A 21763-nucleotide genomic window follows, 5' to 3' on the forward strand; every position below is an offset into this window, starting at 1 on the left:
CTCGTTCTCTTCGAGCAGATCGGCTGTAAATTAACCAGGAGTAGGTTTTCATTTTAAGGCTGAACTGAGCAAACACCTGACTGTGATCTTAAACTAACACTGGGAAACGTTTTGAAGATAGCTTAACAACAACAACAAGATTCCATTTATAGAGCGCCTTTCACGTCGGGAGGACGTCCCAAGGCGCTGGACAGAGTACAGCGTTTTCAGACCCGAGCTGGGGGGGTGGCCGATGGCACGGTCGAAGAGGAGGGTCTTGAGGTAGGACTTAAAGGAGGCTAAGGAGGGGGTCAGGCGGAGTGACTGGAGGATGGATGGAATTCCAGAGGTTGGGGGCAGAGTGGCTGAAGGCTCTCCCGCCAATGGTGGGGCGGGTGGGTTGGGGGACATGGAGCAGGCCAGAGCTGGTTGAGCGGAGGGAACTGGCGGGTTGGTAGGGGGTTAGGAGGTCGCAGAGGTAGGGTGGGGTGAAGCCATTGGAGGGCTTTGTATGTGAGGACCAGGATCTTGAACTGGATCCTCTGAAGGATAGGGAGCCAATGGAGTCGGGCGAAAGTAGGGGAGATGGGGGTTACAAAGTTTGGTGTGGGAGAGGACACGGGCTGCAGAGTTCTGGATTATCTGCAGCCTGTAGAGGGAGGATTTAGGAAGGCCGACAAGCAGGGCGTTTGTATAGTCGAGCCTGGAGGTAATGAAGGCATGAACAAGAGTTTCAGTGGCCTGAGGGGTGAGGTATTGGCGGAGTCGGGCGATATTACGGAGGTTTTACATCCATTAGCTTACCCTTTTTTGATCAACCGGGTGTCTGACACATGTGGAAATGCATAACCCTGCTTAAGAGTATCCAAACCAAACTGATAATTCCCTTCCTGGAGGGACTCATCCTGTCTACCTAAATCCAGAAAGTATTAGGCGCAGATTAGACCCTACTATCAAATGTAAGCATTGTTCTTACAAATCCCTATCTTTCCAACCTGCTCATGCTCCATTCTTCCGTCTTCCCCCTTCCCTCAGCTAACTTGGATCTTCTGTGTGTCCCCAACCCCTCTGCTCCACCATTGGTGGCCGGGCTTTCAGTCACTACGCGCCAAACCTCTGGAACTCTCTCCCTCAATCCCTTCGCCTTCAGATCATTCCTGATGTCCTTCCTCTTTGACCATGCCTATAGCCACCCCATTCTCCCCAGCTCGGCCGTTGTTCAGCACTCCGAGACGCTTCCCTGTTGTGGTGTTATTGTAAACACAAGTTGTTGTTATATACAGTCAATTCACTTTACAGTGTATCCGGTGAAGCTCTTTGAGACGTCTTGAAGCCGTGATAAGGCACTGCATCAAATGCCAGGAGTATTATTAGTATTATTATAAGGAAAGGGGGGGATACATTTTGCAGCTGATTGGATAGCTGCTGCATGTGGCAGGTGGAGTTAGCTGGAACGTGATTGGTCGCTGCTGCTCGGTATGTGATTGGCTGCCTGGTGGCGGCGGTGGTGACCAGTGATTGGTTGGCCGCTGCCGCTGGCAAGTGATTGGCTGCCTGGCGCTCCCGGGGCTGTGGGCGCCGCCATGTTGAGTGCTGGAGCGGCGGGGATGGGGTCGGTGCGGGGAGTCACCGGGAGCCTGAGAAGCCTCAGTGTAAGTGGCCGCCGTTCAACGTTCGGCGGCGTGAACGTTAACGTGAACCTTAACGGAACAGCCACCAGCACCGACGTGTCACCCATTGCGCACAAATCGAGGCCGGGACCGCCGCGGGGCCTAGCGGCGACCTGAGCCGAACCGAGCCGGGGACCCCCAGGGTTGCCATGGAGCCGGACTTGCCCCCACACCCCCCACCCCCCACACAGCGAATAGACCCGAAGATAACACGGCCGTTGACGACGGGAGCGCTCCGTTTTGTGTTCGCGCGGGGTGGGTGGGTTGTCGGTGAGAGGAAATCCTGAATGAAGCGGAGCCGTGGTTGAAGGTCACACCGGGTCGGGGTTTATATCCCTCGTCCTTTTATAACTTGACATCGTCAAGTGGATCTCCGGCCGAGCCCGAGCTCGCAATGGCCGTAGTGCGGCTTTATTCGGCAGCTGGTTTTTCAGCTGTTTTTTTTGTCGCCGGATATTCTTTTGTCCTTCGCAGATCCCTCAGTGTCAGTTTTTTTGACGTCAATGCCTCACAGAGACAGAGACGGTGATTTTTAAATGTCCTTTTGTGTGTGTTTTAAAGGTTAGAAATAATCGGTGATTTATAGTGATGTGCAGAGGGAGGGTAGGTGGGGGGGGGGGTGTGCAGGGTGTAGGTACGCAAGGTCTCCTTGCAGCTGAATTGGCTCCAAGGTGACTTGCTTGGCTACGGGATGTTGGAATTGTGCGATGCGCTATGTAGTCTGGTTCCTGAGCGTGGAGGATCTGCAGTACTCATCGGTAGGACGTGGAGTGGCCGACCAGTCACGGGTTTCTGAAGGGTATCTTTCCTGGTGAGATGTGAAACCGTTAAAAATAATAATGCATACAACAGCAACAACAATGAAATTACATTTGTACAGCGCCTTTCACGTCAGGAGAATGTCCCAAAGCGCTGGACATACAGAGTTTCGGACCCGAACTGGGGGTCAGGGAGTGAGACAGGGAAGCAGGATGATCGAAAGCACAGTCGAAGAGGAGGGTCTTGAAGGAGGTGAGGCACGGGGAGTGCGAGATGGAGTTCCAAAGGGTGGGGGCAGAGTGGCAGAAGGCCTGCCCACCAGTAGTGGGGCGAGCGATGCGGGGGACATGAAGTAGGCTGGAGCCCGCTGAGCAAAGGGAGCAAGCAGGATGGTAGGGCGTTAGGAGGTCGCAGAGGTAGGGGGGAGCAAGACCATGGAGGGCTTTGAAATGAGAGCGTGGAATGTTTGTATGCTTTGTGTGATAGGAAGCCAGTGGAGTCGGGCGAGGAGCGCTCCCGTCTTGGACGGAGGAGTTGGGGAGGCCGACAAGCAATGAGTTTGCATAGTCAAGCCTCAATGTAATAAATGTGTGTATGAGGGTTTCGGCGGTCTTCGGTGTGAGACAGTGGCGGAGCCGGGCGATGTTGCGGAGGTGAGAGAAGGCATAGCAGGTTATGCCGAAGATGTGGGGTAGAAAAGAAAGTTGAAGGTCAAACAAAACGCCAAGGTTCTGGACTGGCTTAGCAAGGTGGAAGGTGTATCCTGACGTGAGGAAGCGCTGATGGGAGCCAATCAGGAGAGCTTCGGTCTTGTGGACGTTCAACTGAAGAAAATTAGCTCTCATCCAGGACTTGATGTCCGACAGACATTCTGTCAGCACAGCAGTGGTCCTGTAGTCAAGGGTGGAGGCAGAGGTATAGTTTGGTGTCATCCGCATACATGTGGAAGCTGACCCCATGTCTGCGGATAATGTCACCAAAAGGGAGCATATAGATATTGAAGAGGAGGGGACCAAGGATAGAGCCCTGAGGAAAGCCGCATGAGACGGTGTGGGGGCTAGAGGAGTAACCGTTTGTGGAGATGAAGTGGAGGCAGTGTGAGAGATAAGATCTGAACGAGTGAAGGACAGAGCTGTGAAAGTTGAGGTGACAGGAGAGGTGGTGGATGAGGGTTGAGTGGTCGACGGTGTCGAAGGCAGCATACGGGTCGAGGAGACCGAGGGGAACCCTGGTCGCAGATTTACAGAATGTCATTTGTCACTTTGACCAGAGCTGTTTCTGTTCTATGGGCATCACGGATACGTGATTGGAGGGGTTTAAAAAGGGAGTGGCGGGAGAGGAAGCATTGAAGCTGGGAAGCAACAACTCGTTCCAGGACCTTGGAGAGGAAAGGGAGGTTGGAGATTGGGCGGTAGTTTGGGAGTAGAGATGGGTCCAGGGAGGGGTTTTTAAGGATTAGCGTGATGACAGCGGTTTTTAATGGGGTGGGAACAGTACCAGTGTACAGGGAGAGGTTTATGATGTGTGAGTAGTGGTACAAGGATGCAGAGCTGGGAGGTAAGGTGAGGGGTAGGGATGGGATCGAGGGAGCAGCTGGTCGGTTTCATGTGGGTTATGATGGTGATGAGAGAGGAGGGGGAGACAGGTTCAAAGGTGTGGAGGGAGGGATGGGTAGGGGCCAGGGTGGGAGGGGGAGATGGGGAGAGTGTAGCAGGTGGAATGGCAGAGGCAGCTGAGTGGATTCTCTCGACTTTGGATTCGAAGACATCCAGCATCATCTCACAGTTGGCATTAAAATTTTAAAGGAGGAGAATATCAGTGAAATGCCATATAAAGCTCCTGGCAGATAGGCTTGTTTGTTTTGCTTATGTGAATCTTTGCTTTCAGAAGAGACTTTATTCAGCGAGAGCTGCCCTTAAGTATGAAGCTGCGGCAGCCTCCCAGAGAGTTAAGCTTCCTGCTCAGGAGTTCCAGGTCAGTAAATGTTGGCTTTGCTTGTTTCGTTTTCTAGAAATGTTATTCAGCCTCAACCACCCCATTGAGTGAGCTACTCAAAAACGTCAAGGAACGAGCCAGTTTAAGCTGTTTGTCGCCTAAAGATGTCCATGTTGCAAAAGCTTCTAGCATGAACCCTGGCTATTTTTACAGACTAACTTTTTTTTATTCCAGTATGGTTATTTCTCCATTTTTAATTATTTACAATCCTGGAGATAAAATATTGAAACAGATTACTGCAGCAAATGACATGTACAGTTTGAATCTGAATATTTACTATGGATTCCATCACTCATGAAAAATGACATTCAATATTGTTAAAGCTTTATTGCTCTTTTATAAAATTTGATGCAATGTTTAGATTTAAATCATTAATCTTACAAATATTTTAAAATTAAAATCTAACCTGATGTGAAGAATGGCTTCATTAGTAAATCAAATTTGCCTTCAAAAACAGTAAATTCAATGAAATGCTATGAAATGTCTTCCTGATGTGAAAGATTATGTCAGATGTAAAGATTATTATTATTATTAGGGCAGCCTTGCCTGGAAGTTATAAAAATAACATTTTGGAACATTGTCAAAATGGAAATATTAATGTTTTACTTGTATTGAAGATGAAACAACGTTTGAAAGTTGGGAAAGTTATTAGAACTTGTATTCTTCTGCAGGTTTCCAAGTTACCCAGTGGGCTGGTGATTGCTTCTCTTGAGAATTACTCCCCTACCTCAAAGATTGGAGTCTTCATAAAGGCAGGCAGTAGATATGAGAATGCGGGGAATCTGGGTATCACTCATGCTCTGCGTTTGGCTGCAAACATGGTAAGTATAAATAATCAAATGCAAGGATTATTATAAGTATAATGTTAAATCTGCAGCAGTTTAAAAATCCATGACTCCTGTTTATCTGTTGGGCATTTTGGATGTATGATTCTCTCCTGGTGACTTATAGTTGAAATCCCAAATGTGCCAGAGTTGGGACTTAACTGTGAATGTAATGCATTTCAGCACCTATAATGTAGAAATTTAAGTCCTTTGATTGTAGCTCTGCAGTGCCTAGGGATCTGACTTACAGTAGTCATTTCCTGCGAATACTTGTTTTATTTTACAGACCACAAAGGGACATTCTTCATTCAAAATAACCCGTGGCATAGAAGCTGTTGGTAGCACCCTGAGGTAAGTGCTTGTCATGCACCACTATTTACTAATTTGTTTCTGGTGAATCATCATGCTTGTCACACAGATTCTTTAGAAATGATACCTGGTGAGAGACAATATACAATATGGGTAGAGAGGCTAACTAAATTGGAGCAAGGTCCACTGGAGCAGATGGGGGATATGATAAGAGGTATTTAAGATAGTGAAGGAGTACGAAGGATGGATAAGGAAAAACTATTTCCCTTAGTTGGGGAAATGGTAATAAAAAAACATAGTCTCTGGATTATCAGCAGACTTAACTGTAGGAAAATTAGATTTTCGTGACATCATTCTTTAATTGCATTCAATCCTTATTCCCAATTTAGTTTATTATTGAGAAGCCTAGATCAAGGGACATAGTGCAGGACATCTGTCATCTTGAAGGAAGAGACAAGCAGGTTGAGTTTTGGTACAACTAACATCTATTGTGTTAGTTGGTATGGATTAAATACTTCATTTCGTACATAACTGATGTGTAAGTGCAAAAAATAAAGCTCCATTCTGATGGTGCGAATAATTATTGTGCCTCACTAGTTAATGTGTTTTGCTTTGTGTGAAATGTGTAGGTATTTTTCTAAAAGCTGTTGTCAGGAGGTTCAGATGACTAATTTTTATTTTTAAAAAAATCTAGAAAAGTAAGAGCCAACTTTGTATCTACTTCTATCTTCATAGCGTGACATCTACGAGGGACAATATGATCTACACTGTGGATTGTATACGGGACTATGTGTGAGTATTGGCATCTTTGCAGTCAGATTGGACAGCTAGAAGTTTTGAGCTGTAGGATATTTTTGTTTTTTAATTATGGGATAACAAGGTAAAACGTTGGTTTAACTAAATTAGTTCAAACCATTCAATTGGTGTATTGTGTTTTTTCAACTTTAAAGATTAAAGGTCCTACAACACTTTTCAAAAAGAGAGGGGAGGATTCAACTGTGAATCAGCAACGTGGGTGTGCAATGTTTATTATGCAAATTTTTATAGGAACAGTGTAAGGTTGGAGAGAGTGGGAGAAAGTGGGAGACCGAAAGCAAGGCAGAGAGAAAAAGCAGAGCTGGCACAGTGCCGTATCATTTCCATAATATAACGCCCGATTAAAGAAGGTTTTGGTTAGTCAATTATGTAGCCTATTTTGTGTGAAGCCCCATTATCAGTAGTTTATATATCCAATCAGGCTATGTTGTACATAAATTCCTGTTGTGGCATCTCTAATTACTATTTCCCATTTGTTTCAGTGATACTGTAATGGAATATCTGATCAATGTTACTGCTGCTCAGGAGTTCAGACCCTGGGAGCTGTCTGCCCTCCCTCCCAGAATAAAGGTAGACAGAGCAGTTGCCTTTCAGAATCCACAAATAGGTGAGGCTTGAAAGTATGAGACAATGTCAGGTTTATCATTTTATAATTAACCAAGTAAACCTTGGATATGATGCTTCTCTTAAGTCCAATGGACAAGTAATTTGTCTTCCTTATTTGTAGCTGTTCTAGAGAACCTGCATTCAGCTGCTTACTGTAACGCCCTCAGCAATTCCTTGTACTGTCCTCAATACATGATTGGTCAGCACACATCAGATAAGGTGAGGCAAAGCATTGAAGCAAGCTTTCTCTCAAAACTTTCATTTTTTTTAATTAAAACTTTGTAAGTTTTAATGTTGCTTTCTTGTCTCCACAGCTCCATGAGTTTGTACAAAACAACTTTACAAGTGGAAGGATGGCTCTTGTTGGATTGGGTAAGTTTCAAGTTAGGTGTATTAGCTGTAGCTTCACGCTCAGGTTTGCTTAGAAAACCAAAATAACTAGATTTAACATTCCACTTTTTCAATCATCTATCTAACTCTTTTAAACAATTTCATGGATTCTGCCTTAACAATAGATTGATTGAACTGAGTTTTACCTTGTGGTTTGGGATATACTAACTGGATATAGGAATACTAGTTACTCATGGAAATTAAAAGTAAAGTAACATTTTGCATAATAAGAGTTTTGCTTTTAAATGTACAGATTAATACCTGGGATAAAAGGAACGTAACTGTGCTGGGTAAATTTGGGTAGTATTTCTTCGATTTAAGGAAATCTCATTGAGGTATTTAAAATAACAAAAGCAAATTGACAGGTTAGAGAGAGGATGATTCTTCCCTTTGGTTGAGGGATCTAATACAAGGAGATATAATCTTAAAATTAGAGCTAAACCAGTTAGAAGTGAGATCAGAAAATATTTTTTTCCCACAGAAGATTATGAGTACCAAGAAGGCTGTAGCTGCAGAATCAGGGTTTAAAAGCGAGTTAAGATACTGTCAAGTAAGGGTATCAAGAAGTATGGGGAAAAGGCAGGGAAATGGGATTAAAACATCTGCCATTATCCAATAAACTGATGAAATGGCTTGAAAAATTGCATTCCTACAGCTGAGTATTTTGCTCATTTTTTACTTTAGAATTTGTTTCAGCATGAACTAGATGATTGTTTCAATGTATTTTTATGTTCTGCCTCCCACCCCATCCTGTCGTGACCTTCAGGGGTAAACCATGATATCCTGAAACAGGTGGGGGAACATTATCTGAACATGAGGAGTGGTACTGGCACAGCAGGAGCCAAGGCGAAGTTTCGTGGAGGTAAGCTGCCAGTGCTTTTGTGGACTTGTTTCCATTGTTCAGCAAAACTTTCTTGATCTGAAGAGATTATAACAGAATATTAAAGAGTAACATTTGCATTTATATACTGTTAAATAATAATCTTTGCATTGGTATAGTGCCTTATGACATCTTCGAGATGTTTCAAAGCGAATCACAGAATATACTGTAAAGTTAATTGACTGTATATTTTGTGGGCGAAACGTTGTAGTCAATTGCGCACAGCAGCGTCCCACAAACAGTTGAGGATTGAAGTGACCAAATTATTATTATTTTTTGAAGGAATAATACCCCTGGAAAAGCGATTTCCCCAATCGACTAACAACCAGGTTCCTACCTACTGCTAGGTAGACAGAGGAGTGTGGAGTAAGGAAACGTGCCCAAAGTTTTGCCCTGCTGGGACTCAAACCCAGGTCTCTCGCTTGCAAGACGAGTGCTCTTACCACTGAGCTACAGGACTCCCAAAATTGCTCAATCAAGTTTTGAGGGTACTTGGATTAGAACGGATACTGGAGACTCATATTGCTCTCCTGAAACGTGTTCCTGTAAGTACACGTTTAACAAAATAGCTTAACACATGAACTTTCGACGTCCTTTTCTGCCAGGTGACGTCCGCAGTCAGAGCTCTGCTAGCCTGGTCCATGCTGCTGTGGTAGCAGAGGGTATTGCAGCAGGAACTGCTGAGGCCCACGCATTCAGTGTGCTGCAGCACATCTTGGCTCCTGGTCCATACATCAAAAGAGGCAGCAATGTGTCCAGCAAGCTGCACCAGGCAATTGCAAAGAAAACTTCAGACCCATTTGATGTGAGTTTTGCCTTGTTCTGAATTTGCCTTTCTCTTCTGTTTTACTCAGTTTTTCGATCTGCCCTACATCAAACCAGACTCTTGACCTTTTTTTTTCCGAACAGGTTTCAGTTTTTAATGCAAACTACTCTGACTCTGGTCTGTTTGGCATTTACATCATCTCACAGCCTGGTTCAGTAAATGATGTAAGTATGATACTTTTTGTTGGAAACTTTAAATTGACACTTTGGTAACAAGCTCTAGACTGAAAGTTGGCTCCTGCCTACAATTCTAGCTGTGTACGTTTTCTGTGTCTGACCAAGCCATGTCCCAAAAAAACATGAAGAAATATGGGAAAAGAGCTGGAAAGTGAGTTAATAAAAGATAACAGTGACCAACATGGGCTGAATTGCCATATTATAAACAATTATTCCCCTTCTAATATCCAGTGGTGTCAAGAATGTGTACGAATAAGGCTGATCATTGTATTGCATGACATGAACTGAGCTGCCTTGTCTCAAGACCATTCACATTCTTTTTGGTGACACAATGGTATTATCAGCTGCTTCAGTGCTGAATTGGGTCGATTTAAAAGGTGATACGGTTGGTCACGGTTTCTGAAAACCCAACTATCATATACCTCTGCCGTCCAAGAACAGCCTTTTTTTAAAATACACCCAAACAAATCTTTTGGAATTTGAATTGAGCCTAAAACTCCCAATTTTGGGGCTAAAATAATTTTAATAAAAATTCTTAGATTACAGTACTATTAGAAAATACCGCACTTGATTAAAACTTTCAATTGTTGAATCGTTTTAAAGCCGGATTGCTGGTGAAGTGCATTGTCTTATCAAGAAGGGCAGTATTTAAAGAATATGTTGCTGTAATTTGTGGCTTTATATGTGTTAATTTTACACTGTAACTGAATTTCAGGTCATCGGGACTGCACTGGCTCAAATCGGCATCATTGCAAAAGGCAACGTCACCGAGGCTGATATCGCACAGGCCAAGTAAGCTGGATAGTTAACTCTCTGCCTTTGCATTAATAGCTGCACCTCTAATCCCGAGGTGGTTTGAGTGACTGAGACTGTTACTTTACAGGAAACAACTGAAAGCCAAGGCTTTGATGGCCGTGGAGACCTCTGACGGACTCTTGGATGAGATTGGCTCTCAGGTGCTGGCATCTGGCACGTATATACCCACATCCAGGGTGCTACAGGAGATCGACTCAGTGTCTCTCAATGACGTGGAGAATGTAAGTAATACTTGGTTTAGTCTAAAACATGTTAACCAACTGGCAAATCATAGAGTCAAAATTGTGGTAATCTTGTTTGTATTCCATTCCTTATTTAAGGAATGTTGCTGTTGAAGTTTTGAATCATGGATTTTGGGGCCTTTCAATACCACTTCATAAGGAAACCCTGTAAATGGCTTCTGCTTTGCAGCAGCCCAGCTGCCCAGGAATCCTAAGGTGGTGGCTCTGAGTATATTCAACCATCTTTGAGTTGTACAATTATTCAGAAGTTGGAGTGGGGGGGAGGCACACAGAGAATTTCTAAACCCATTTTGATGCTGTTATTTTTACTTACTGGGCCATGAGGGCTGCTAATATCTTGAATCTCAAAGTAAAAAAAATGAGCTTTTACTGAACCTAACTTTATTGGGACAGGGCAACATTCAACTTGTTCTGAACTCAGTTAAGTACAGAGATTGACGATGTCAAAGGCTTGCTTCCTGATTCTGTTCAGAAAGTTATTTTGATGTGGGGATGGGGTTTGTGTTGCAGGATTGTTCAGGTAATCTCATATTTGATACAGCATCTATAATACTGAAACATATAGTAACTGTAGTCAAACAATGCAGAGACCAAGTTTCCTTAATCTCTCTTTTCCCCCTCCTCATTCTTTCTCTTACAGGCTGCAAAGAAGTTTGTATCTGGTAAAAAGTCGATGGCAGCCTGCGGTAACCTGGAAAACACACCGTTCCTAAATGAGCTGTGATTGTCATCAGCAGAACATCCTGAAGAGCTGCATTTGTACTTTATATCTGCTAACATAAGACTGGTCTCAAGGACTACCCTTTTATCCCCACTAAAGTTGCTGAGTAGCATATGTCATTATCTTTATTTTGTCACATTGAAACTAAACATAGGTAAGTGGCTGGGAAAGTGATGTTGTTGCAGCTCTCTATACATCTGTTGTAAATTAAGTTTACTTGTCTCAGAATTGTCCTCCCATCAATAAATCATTCGATTTAACATACTAAGTTTGGTAGAATAGAGTTTCTTTTAATTTGATATAAAAATGGCACAAATTGTGATCAAGTAGGGGTTCGGAACTGGGTATCGGAGGGGGATGGGATTCAAACCTCTTCTAAATCAACAGAAAACCATGAGAAAAATGTACACTTGGACACAGGTAGCACAGCAAAAGCTTCTTCCGATAATTGCTTCTGAGAACCCCAAATCCATATTCTGTGAGAAAGCTGTGGATGTCAAAGGAATGTGTAAGAATGTGATTCAGAGCATGGTTGACAAAGGACTAAAAGCTGGAGAAGTGTAAAGAAACAACAGCATCGATGGCAGGTGTACATAGGAACACAGCTAAATCTTATAACAAAGACATACAGCAACTCTCTTTAAAGGTTGCAGAACACTGATAGAGTAAGTATCTCCCACACGTAGTTTGTCCTGATTGGTCATGGGAACTTCCGTGTCTTGAATATGTCAATGTGTTTGGATTGTCATAAGATGGTTCGACAAGTGGATTGTAAGCTCCGCTGAGAAGTCTATTGCATGGGGTTGGACATTCAGTGATATTTACGGATACTGTCTAGCTGAGTCATTGATGTTTCATCATGTTTGCCTTTCAGTGTTCCTGTCTCGGGTGGTTTTGATTTGGGGTTCTTGTGAGGGAGCTTGCTCTTTGAATATTTTTTATTGCGGTCATCGGTACCGACATTTCTCTTCTGGAGAGTTGGAGAGACTGTTTGCGACCTCTCATCTGAAGGCAGTTCATCCTCCCAGAATGCATCCGTAGATGAGGAAGATGAGGAAGGTGAGATTGTGTCAGCTTGTTGAGACCAATAGGGATAAAGCTTAGGGCTGTGCTTTAGAAATTCAGGGTTGGGCTCGTCCTCAAAAGAATGATGGAAGATGATGTCGCAATCGGCTTGTGGTCCAACGACCAGCACTCTGTAGTTTGTCTTTGAGTGGTGCCATGCCCTGGAGACTGGTGGCAGATTAACACTGGGGGTGTGCCATGTTGAGGAGACGGGTGTAAAGTGATTAAATTTCACAGTGATGTTATTGTCATCCTCGCTGCTTGACCGTGTGTCTGTTTCAGGACTGTTGGAACAGGAGAAACAGGTTTGGTTATTCGAATCTCCTCTACTCGCCCTCTGTCCTTATATATCCTTTGCATCAAATGTCTCAAAATTCCGCACCAACTTAAATTTTAACACGCAAATAATTTGGGGCGTCTGAAGTCATGAAAGGTAGCCAGTTGTGCGTATAAGTGCTTGTCCACTTCAAGTGTATAGTAGTAGATTAAGACCAAAGACTAAATAAGGCAGTATGAAATAGCGTGGAGAGAGACTTGATGGTACTGCAAGATTGCACACAGTGCTGATCTCCAGGCTATTTGAGACTGTGATGAAATTAAATTATCATGAACTCTGAACATATGATTTGAGATGTTACTGATGCCACGTGCTCCCAGATTGCAACCTACAGGCATTTGCTGTGACATCAGAAAGGCTTTAACATCTTACAATCATCACAACAATATCTGGATATGTAAGTATGCACCACCATTTTTAATGTGGAACTTCTACTATCGACAAACTTGAATTTGCTTGCTGTCTGCTGCTGGTGGCTCTGCACCTTACCGTACTATTGATTTTAAGTTTTCAATTTCATTTTCCCAGTCATCCGGGAGTTCAAGGTAGTTTCTGTATACAGTAACCTCCACTTCAGTTTTCATTGGAATTTTCTCTATTAAATCGCACAGGTCCCGCAGCTTGTAGCCCAGGACATTTGTCTTTCCGATTTTAGCTATGATGTCCCCTGCAGAAGAATAATTGACAAGCTCAGTCGGGAATTGTATGTAAAATAAAGGAAAAGGCTGTAATGTCTGGTGTAACATGCTATTACAACTTTATTACAAGTGCCAGACCGGCTCTCTTGGAGGAGCTCTTTATTGCATCTGGGTCAAACGTTTGTGGATTCGAACTTCACATTGGGACTTGACCTTCAAAGAACCATTCAGGTCAATAGAAACATTTGTTCTTTAACCTCGACCGTGTTCAATTCTTAAATGGGTCTCAGTATTTATCACTTGATGGACTGTTTCAGTTTCAGTAAAGTTCTGTAAATAAACTAGTCTCGCTCACAATTTGCTGCAAATGGAATCTCTAATCCAGTCTGAACAAAGCCAACTTTACTCCCTTTTTTCCCTCTGTTTTTAAGAAAAAGAATAATCCTTGCATGTGATTTCGACCTTTTCACATCGGGAGGATGTATCAAAATGCTTCACAAGAGTCGCTGGTTGTGGCTTGAAATCACAATATTCTGCCTGAGGTGAGAGTCTGACCGCCTGTCAAAATAGTGGATGAGTCCATTGTTAAATTCGCACTTGGCAAATTCTATCCCATGGGCTTTTATTTTTATTTAATTTATCTGTATTATCTGTGATTGCTCCCAATGGATTCTCAGCCTCCTCTGATTCTATAGTCTTTCCCCAGCATTACACTACTGAGTCTGTGAACACAGGTCATTCATATATGATGGAGTTGCTCTGATCAAATCTGTAGCTGATATCATCCACACAGACACTCTGTATTGTTGTGATGAGATTAATGGCTTTCACATTTCTGAGTGGAGTGAGAGGAAATACTACTCTACAACAGATGACCATGTTAGTGTTTTTTTTGGGGTGGGGATGTGGTGTTAAAATACCTGGCTTCAACATTCCTGATTTGTCCGCAGGTCCATCCTCAATAACTGTGATAATTTGCAGAAAACATCCATTCTGAATGACCACCAATCCCAGACCTTCAAGCCCCTTCTTGATTGGCGCATGTACAATGGTACTTTGTTTCTCGTCAGCATCCCTTATTATGAACCTAGTTTGTTCTGAAACATAATGTACAATAGTCTCGCTTTTTTCATTGTTCATGCTTGTATATTATCATATATGTTATGTCACAGATATTGAACAAACAAAGCCGATCAGCAAAAGATTATCTCTACTAATTAACAAATCAGCAAAACTCAAGAATTTAAAAAGCACAAATAGGAAGTTTGGAAGAAATGCTTTTGAACAAAGAGATTTTAGGATGTGTAATGTGCAACAAAGTTGACGTCAAGTCAACTGCAATATTTCGAAGGGAATTCGATAAATTCATGAAGGTTAGAGAGATATATAGTTTGATCTTTGAACCTGGAAAATAACTTTAAATATTAGCAGAAACTCTGTTTCCCAATAACGCTACATTTCTTTCAGACTATAAACTTACACTATATTTTTCATTCGCTGCTCCTGTTGATAAAAATAATGATCATTATATTTGATATAGCGCCTTTCACATCAGGAGGTCATCTCAAAGCTACACTGTAAAGTACAATTACTATTTTGTAGGTGCATGTGATGGCCAATTTCGCCACAGTAACTAATACTTCACAAACAGCCATGAAGCGAATGATTTTATTTGGGGCTTACTTTTTTCATGACACCTCTCATCATCATCCTCTGTTATCATTGAGACAATAGAGCTTTTCATTTCTTGAGTAGACATTTGGAAGAAGGCTGTGCTGCTTAATGAGCTTAATACTTTAACCAAATGTGTTATTGCTAGTTACTGTAAAATGACTTTCTCTCAGCAATGAGCTATGAAATAAAATCTACCATGGCAACGAAAGTTTAAACAGTTTAAGAATGTTTCAAGTATAGAACATTGATAATTCTGGAACGTTGCGAGCCTGTGTTGAATGAATGAATGAATGAATCAGAGAGACTCCAATATGCTTTAACATTGTACTAAATATCCCCCCAAATTATATTCCTAATTTACAAATCAATGGTGTCCGTATTGGAATTGATGCAAATTAGTAAATGAGTTTGTCTTTTGATCCTAGAAAATAACTTTAAATATTGGCTCAAATTTCTGCTACCCATTGTACCAATGCTACCCATTGATAGTGATTGATCAATTACTGAAGCATGCTTCCATGGACAGACAAGATTCAGATCCTCTCTCTCTGTTGTCAGTTTGACTCAGTTGATTGTGCTTGCCTTTGGATTACAAAGTTGTGGGTGCATGCTTCCACAAATACCAAGAGGTGAACGAGCAATTAATGTTTGTTATCCAGGACCCAAGGAGAAATTCTTTTTCTTTTCCAAGTGTCTTGGGATTGTTGATGTTCACCTCAAGAATAGGCAGGTAGGGTTTTGCTTTAATATCTCACTCAAGAGGAATCCAGAGAAAAAAATTGACACCTGTCAAAAAGTGTGAGTTATTACAGTAGTCTGGAATCTCAGAGCTCCCATCTCCTCCCAAAGAGACTACCATTCTTTTCAATAACACATCTTGAGATTATTAGGTTTCCAAGAGATAAGGGGCACTATAGTTGACTTCTTAGTTTTCAGGGATGTAGATAAAAATATTGGACAGAAATTAAGAGCATTTCACAGCACAGGAGATGGATATTTGGTCCATTATGCCCAATTTGGCTCGCTGAAGGTTATGTTTCGTATCATACCCCATTCCACTTTAGCCATTGCATGAACCTCACTGGATCTGTCATTGCCCATTTTTTTTGTTTGTTTTTAGTCCCTTATCGGTTTGAGTGGACTTTGGGTTTCATATTTTAATCAGTGTTTCTGCCCCGAGGAAAGGGGAGCGGGCGGGCGGGCGGGGGACAAACTTAAAGAAAGTTATTTTTGTGACTTTCTCACTTAGGTTTTCCCAAAAAATATATATACACAGTCGCGTCTTGTGTTCAAATATTTATCTAATTTATTTTAAAAACTGGTTTCTGCTTGAACCAGCATTTTTGGTGGGACACCAAGTTATAATAACTGTGCGTGTGTGTGTGTGTGTGTGTAAAAAAAAACACACACACAAAACCAGGCAGCAGAGGAACCTCCATCACTGCTGTTCCCTTCAGGTTTGTCCCGAAGCAGAAAAGGGAACAATGGCGGCGAGCTGACCCGGCATGCCCAGCGCGACTGAAAGCCCTGTATGAAAGTAATGGCCGGCGGGGATGGGGGGAGGGGGGAAGGGTTTGAGTGACGGACCGTTGGGCCGGAGGGAAGGGATTGAGTGACGGACCCTTTTAACCCGCGGGAAAGGTGGGGGGAGGACAGGGTTTGAATGGCGGCGGTGATGCCGGAGGAGGTGAGGTTGAGCCCCGAGAGCGGCGCGGGCCGGGGATCCCCAGTCCCCCCCCCCCCCGCCCGGAACATTAGACCCTCCTGCGGGTTGAGAGGCCGCGGGCGCCGCTGCTGAACTCTGCGGCGCAGCAATGGCGCCGGGGCCTGTGGGCGGGACGCGGCGCCGCGCGACGCCGCGCTGAGAGCTGAGCCGCGCTGTTTGGCCGCGTTTGTTTCGCCCACAAAAGATACAGTCACATCTCCTCCACGAGACGTGTCCCCTGCGAGTGGCTTTGAGGCCGGGCATTGACCCGGGAAGACGCTGTGTCTCGAGCGCGAGGGTTGTTATTTACTCTGAACGGTTTCACAGTCCCAGTTCGCACACTGTGGTACAATGTGTGTAGTGTGTGTGTGGTGTGTAGTGTGTGTGTGTGTGTGTGAGGTGTTTGGTTATAAATTCAGAGCGACTGTTGTGAATACAAGCACTTTCAGCCATGTCAGCCCAGGGTTTCCACTCCCACTGCCTCACTTCAGTCTCTTTAAATGCATTTCCCTCCCCCCTCCCCCCCCCCCACTTATCCACTGATTGACTGCTCGTCAGCTACAGGACGGGTTGGCTACGGAGTGAAGCGCCCTTTCTGTCCTGTCCCAGCACTTCCATGTCAGGTTTCGTGGATTAAACGCTTTGTAGAGAGAGTGTGGCCGTGCGCCGCTGTCGGTCAGGTCTGGAACCGTAACCTTCCGAGTCACATCTCCATTGGGGATGTTTTATGCACAGTGCTAAAGTGACATCGGTTGTGTAGCATTTCACTTGTGCGTACATTGAGGCAATGCTGCTCGTTGACCCTTCTGAACTCTAGTCTGCCCCTTAACTGAGTTGATTTTATTTTGGGAAATGCTAAGTAAGTTGTGAGTGTCTGGATCTCCTAGCTCTGTTGTTAGCGCTTTTCGCGATTTTCTCTGAACCTTCCTGTCCCTGGCACAGCCTCCTGAAGAGACTTTCCAGAAGGATCTGAAATGGTGCATCCAGCAGCTTGAACCTGGTCAAACCCAACTCGATGTGTCATCAAAGCAAGGTAGGCAGTAGATAAGGTAACTTATTTCAAACCTACGGGAAGGGGAAACAACACAAGAAACCCAGGTAGAACTGAGAGTTTTACATGAGAGTATTAAAGCAACTTATGAGATTGGTCTGTGAGAGCTGGAAAACAAAATAGCTATTCACCCATCTCATCAAGTAAACAGCTTTCAGTATTTCACCCCAGAAGTTGCAATGAGTGCATCGAATGCAGTTAGCGAATATACTCAAGTGTATATCTGGAGTAAATTATCAGTGAAATCATTGCAGCAGACAGCATGAATGGGTTTCAAAGACAGCCAAGTGTGCTTTTGAGGGACTGAGAAATACAGGGGAGAATTTACTTTGGGGCTGTGATTTGTCAGAAGAGTGCTGGTTGAGTGAAATTATAATTTCTTGTTCTTAAACCATCAGTTGCTGACCATTCGTCTCTTTCTACACAGCAATACCACCGCAGACAGAGCATTGTGCTGGGAGCACGACAGATAGGGTCGAGCCGAGGGTCCAGGAGTCTGGCCACAGCTTCCAGGTCAACTTCACTGGGTTACCAAACCTAAGTGAGGAGGCAGCTGGAGTCACTCTGAACTCTGAGAGAAAGAGACCAGTTAGCGGTGGGGTGGCCATAAAGGAATCTCTGAATGGAAGTGAAGGGAATGACTTCCCAGCCGTCCCTTCAGGAACTGATGTCCAAGAGACGTTTACATTTACAATTCCTGAGGCTGCTGGTGACCCTCAGCAAATAGCCTTACCTGATGTCTGTTGTACAACGCTGTCAGCTCAGGAGCAGTTGGGAATCAAGACACTGATGAAAAGCTGGCGGCGGTAGTGGGACATGAGAATCCAGCTTTTCAGACATCTGAAGCCCTGAAATTAGTTGATAATGTTACCTCCAAAACCAAGAAAAAGAAGAAAAAAAAATCTCACACAAGCCAGCTGCTGAAAACACACCCAAGGACGCACATCAGGAAGGAGAAAGCCAGGACAGTGGAGGAGCTCCAGCAAAGAACCATCTCTGGTATGGATACATAAAACTTTCCAAAGTGGGATGTAATGGGGAGGTGTGTGTTTGTATGGGTGTGGGGGGGAAGAAGGAGGATGCCTGATGGGTACAGTGGATTAATATATCAGGACCAATATTTGAATCCAGAAAACTGGATTGAAGGTTTGGTCTGGTGGCTGTATGGGTGGTAGAGTGCTGTAGGAATGACAACTAAATGAAAATAATTACACAGGAGAGGGACCTGCGAGTAGCAGTGGATAAATCTTAAGATGCTATTTTGTGTGAGGAGCGCTTTATAAATGGAAGTTGTTGTTTGTTGTTGTAGATTATAAAAAGGATCTTGGGATATAGAGCTACAAGGATACACAGGAACGTAACGCTGGACTTGTAGAGTCAAACCCAACTCGATGTTTCATCACAGCTCTGTTTGTCGTATTACAGTAAGGACTGGTTTACACTAAAGAAAGTGCAACAAGATTGATGTCTACAATTAGGCAGCTCAGTTCTGATGAGAGAATACAGAAGCTTTCAATGTTCCCAATGGGGAAGAGAAGGCTCAGGGAAGATCTTATTGAACGCTTTAAGATTATAAGGGGTATAAACAAACTAAACTCCATTAATATGCTTGACATCACTACAAACTCTACAGCAAGGGGCACAGATTCAAGCTCAGAAGAGGTAAGGTGATCATCCTGTTCAGATTGAAGTAGTTTACACAGCTAATGAAGCAGATAGCGTTGTATAGTAGTCTGCAAACTTTTTGGTCCATTGGTTAAAGAGGAGGTTAGAACAAAAATGGATATGAATATGGAATTTTCTGCCACAATCTGTATTGAAGCGGAGTCCATAAATTCTTTACAGAGTAGATGTTTTAAGTCCAACACAGCTTACGTTTCTTTCTCTCCCCACTTCCAGTCTCCAGAGGAGCAACTGCAGCGGGAGGTGGATTGGTGTATTGAACAGTTGGAGCTGGGGCTGCGCACTCAGAAGAGCAATCAGAAACAAGGTGTGTGCTTGGAGCTGAAGATCACCCGACTGTTTGTGATTACAACCCGAAAGGCGCTACAACATATAAATGTAAATTGTTGTTGTTGATCAGAGCTGGAATTGCATATGATGTTTCAGTTCTGCATTAATCATGTGGAACCATAGTTTAGAGAAGTCATTGGCTTTCAACATAGCAGAGATTCACATGTTCTCACTGTGCCACCAGACAGCAGATTGGCAAGTGTCAGCTTGACTCAGGCAGCAGCACTCTCAAATCTAGGTCAGAAAGCAGTGGGCTTCAAACCTCACATCGGGTATTGAGCTCTCAGTCGAGGCTGATGCTCCAATGCAGCACTGGGAGGGTGATTATGGTCCAAGGTGGCATTTTTCAGTTGAGTTGAAAGTATTATTCTGGGTTTACTTTCTCTTATTTAAAAGTTCAAAATTGACAATGCAGTTAGATAGACTAACAAATCTCACAACTATGTTTGAGAAAATCAGATTTGGGAATTGTTTGTTCTGTAAAACCAGACGGTGGCCTCTGCCAGAGCCCAGCTCTGCCTTGAGCTGTGGCCTGTATAAAGCTGCTGTCAGGATTATTGATTTACTGCTTTCTGCCTTTCAGCTGAGGAAGCACTGCGCGCTGTGAGGACCCTGCGTAGTAAGAAAGCTCCACTCGTCAAAAAGCGGCAGCTCATGCGATTAATGTTTGGAGACTACAGGAAGAAAATGGAGGTAGATTGGCAGAGACAGCTGAAACTAATGGAGACAGGTGAGAGGAGCTTTAATCCGTCTGACATGGCAGTACATGGTGATTGGTGGTGCTGTGGTAGCAGTGGGGGGTGAGGATAAAGGCTGGTCCACGGCTCATTGCAATTTGTGTCTCTCCTGTTTCAGCTGCAAAATGTGCCAGTATTAAAACAGATGGAGTTACGCCAAAAGGGAAAGTATTCCGGAAATGTGCGACGCAGAGCAGTAAGCATTCCCAGGAATCCTGCACCACAGATTCACAGACTGGTATCAGAAAGGAGAGTGGTTTCTTCCAAACCGGCCAAGGAGAATTTCGCTTTAATTTCTTCTGAAAATGGATTTGATGTACACTTCACCAGCCTCTATTTGTAAACCTTAATGTAGTCAGTTTCAGATCCAAACCTGTAGACCAGAAGTCTGCCACCTCTGTAATACTCAATGTACATGACGGGACTCCTGGATGCAGGTTACTGTTGGCTTGTGAAACCAGGCAGCATTGGTGTAAGGCTGAGTGTTGTGATTGGTCTGTACGGGTCTCAGAGTGGGATATCCAGCAGGTTCCTTCAATAACAAATCTGAGTAATGCCAACCCATTGGGAACACTTCTACAATCTGATTTATTTCCGGAGCGGTGTGGACCATCATGTTAGAAACCTCTTACATTTTAGATGACCTTTTCTATGAACTACTGATCATGTGTGCAGCTCTGTAGAGTTGTTGACTTTCAGTATTTTGGCTGAGGGAGTAGATGTGTAAACTGCTTGAAGAGGAAAATCTATTTGCAGCTTCCTAGATGCCAGACTTTGCAAGCAATGTTGCCTAGTTGAACAGTACTCTCCAGTTTCTGGCTAAGTTTTATTAAAAAAAGAGTAAACCAATGCTTATACTTCTTGAATTTTTTTTCATATGGGGGTACTTGAAAGTGAGGAGAGTCTTGATCACATCATCTTTGTAAAGTGCTTGGAGCTGTCATCCTGCAAACAAGATATTAGTGCAAAGTGCGAACAGTCAGGCTTATTTTGTGCCAGAGGATTTATTGTTAAATACAGTATTCAAAGGCATCCAGTTTTGCCTCAGTCTTAATTTCCTGCTCATGAAGCAGTAAATTAATTTAGTATTGCTGGTAGCCACATCACTAGCACAGCTTCATTTGTTGAACTTGAGCAAATGGAAGGCAATAATTACACTTCGCCTCATACTGTGGAAATGCATTCTGATGGGACAATGGTTACTCACCAGTTGCCGTATGAGACTGAAGGTGAACAAAATTGAGCCAAGCTATACTGCAATAATGAGATACCACAGCACTTGGAGCCATGCCTTCCGATGCCATTGCTGACTAGGTACAGAAATGTCACTGAGGAATACAACATCACAAAAAGCAATTTACATAGATTTATTTGTTCCTGAAGAACTAAGATACAGAATCCATTTAAATATTTAATGTTAAATAGAAAAGCAGAATCCTTGCTCTTTGTTTTGGGATCTCTTGTTATAGGATATGAAAATTCAGTTTTACAAAATAAACTGTTGAATAATAAAATCAAACTAAGCATGCAGGAA

At 43.4% G+C, this 21763-nt stretch overlaps 3 protein-coding genes across 5 annotated transcripts; 2 read left to right on the forward strand and 1 right to left on the reverse strand.

Annotated features, from left to right (window-relative positions):
* Positions 1 to 1527: 1527 nt before the first annotated feature.
* Positions 1528 to 11273, forward strand: LOC103178744 (cytochrome b-c1 complex subunit 2, mitochondrial). Of its 2 annotated transcripts, none has more exons than XM_007893649.2 (14): positions 1528 to 1631; positions 4296 to 4382; positions 5075 to 5224; positions 5514 to 5578; positions 6272 to 6328; positions 6835 to 6959; positions 7080 to 7177; positions 7273 to 7330; positions 8115 to 8210; positions 8834 to 9033; positions 9138 to 9218; positions 9946 to 10022; positions 10114 to 10267; positions 10929 to 11273. In XM_007893649.2, the coding sequence occupies exons 1-14, from the start codon at positions 1563 to 1565 to the stop codon at positions 11010 to 11012; spliced, it is 1401 nt and encodes a 466-aa protein (XP_007891840.1). In that variant the 5' UTR covers positions 1528 to 1562; the 3' UTR covers positions 11013 to 11273.
* Positions 11274 to 12820: 1547 nt separating this feature from the next.
* On the reverse strand, positions 12821 to 14189 carry LOC103178743 (PDZ domain-containing protein 9). Its single transcript, XM_007893648.2, has 2 exons — positions 13970 to 14189; positions 12821 to 13078 (listed from the first exon to the last, which is right to left on the reverse strand). Exons 1-2 carry the CDS (start codon positions 14187 to 14189, stop codon positions 12897 to 12899), a joined length of 402 nt encoding a protein of 133 aa, XP_007891839.1. The 3' UTR covers positions 12821 to 12896.
* A 2130-nt stretch (positions 14190 to 16319) lies between these two features.
* Positions 16320 to 21078, forward strand: cunh8orf33 (chromosome unknown C8orf33 homolog). Of its 2 annotated transcripts, XM_042340990.1 has the most exons (7): positions 16320 to 16410; positions 17371 to 17461; positions 17907 to 18478; positions 18789 to 19141; positions 19379 to 19469; positions 20076 to 20222; positions 20348 to 21078. In XM_042340990.1, the coding sequence occupies exons 4-7, from the start codon at positions 18944 to 18946 to the stop codon at positions 20530 to 20532; spliced, it is 621 nt and encodes a 206-aa protein (XP_042196924.1). In that variant the 5' UTR covers positions 16320 to 16410; positions 17371 to 17461; positions 17907 to 18478; positions 18789 to 18943; the 3' UTR covers positions 20533 to 21078. The 2 variants fall into 2 exon arrangements, 1 of the variants encoding a protein (XP_042196924.1); XR_006085523.1 differs by lacking the exons at positions 18789 to 19141; positions 20076 to 20222; positions 20348 to 21078 and having other exon boundaries at positions 19379 to 19461.
* Positions 21079 to 21763: the final 685 nt, after the last annotated feature.

The sequence above is a fragment of the Callorhinchus milii genome, unplaced genomic scaffold (genome assembly GCF_018977255.1).
Source record: "Callorhinchus milii isolate IMCB2004 unplaced genomic scaffold, IMCB_Cmil_1.0 Scaffold16, whole genome shotgun sequence".
NCBI classification, from domain to species: Eukaryota; Metazoa; Chordata; class Chondrichthyes; order Chimaeriformes; family Callorhinchidae; genus Callorhinchus; species Callorhinchus milii.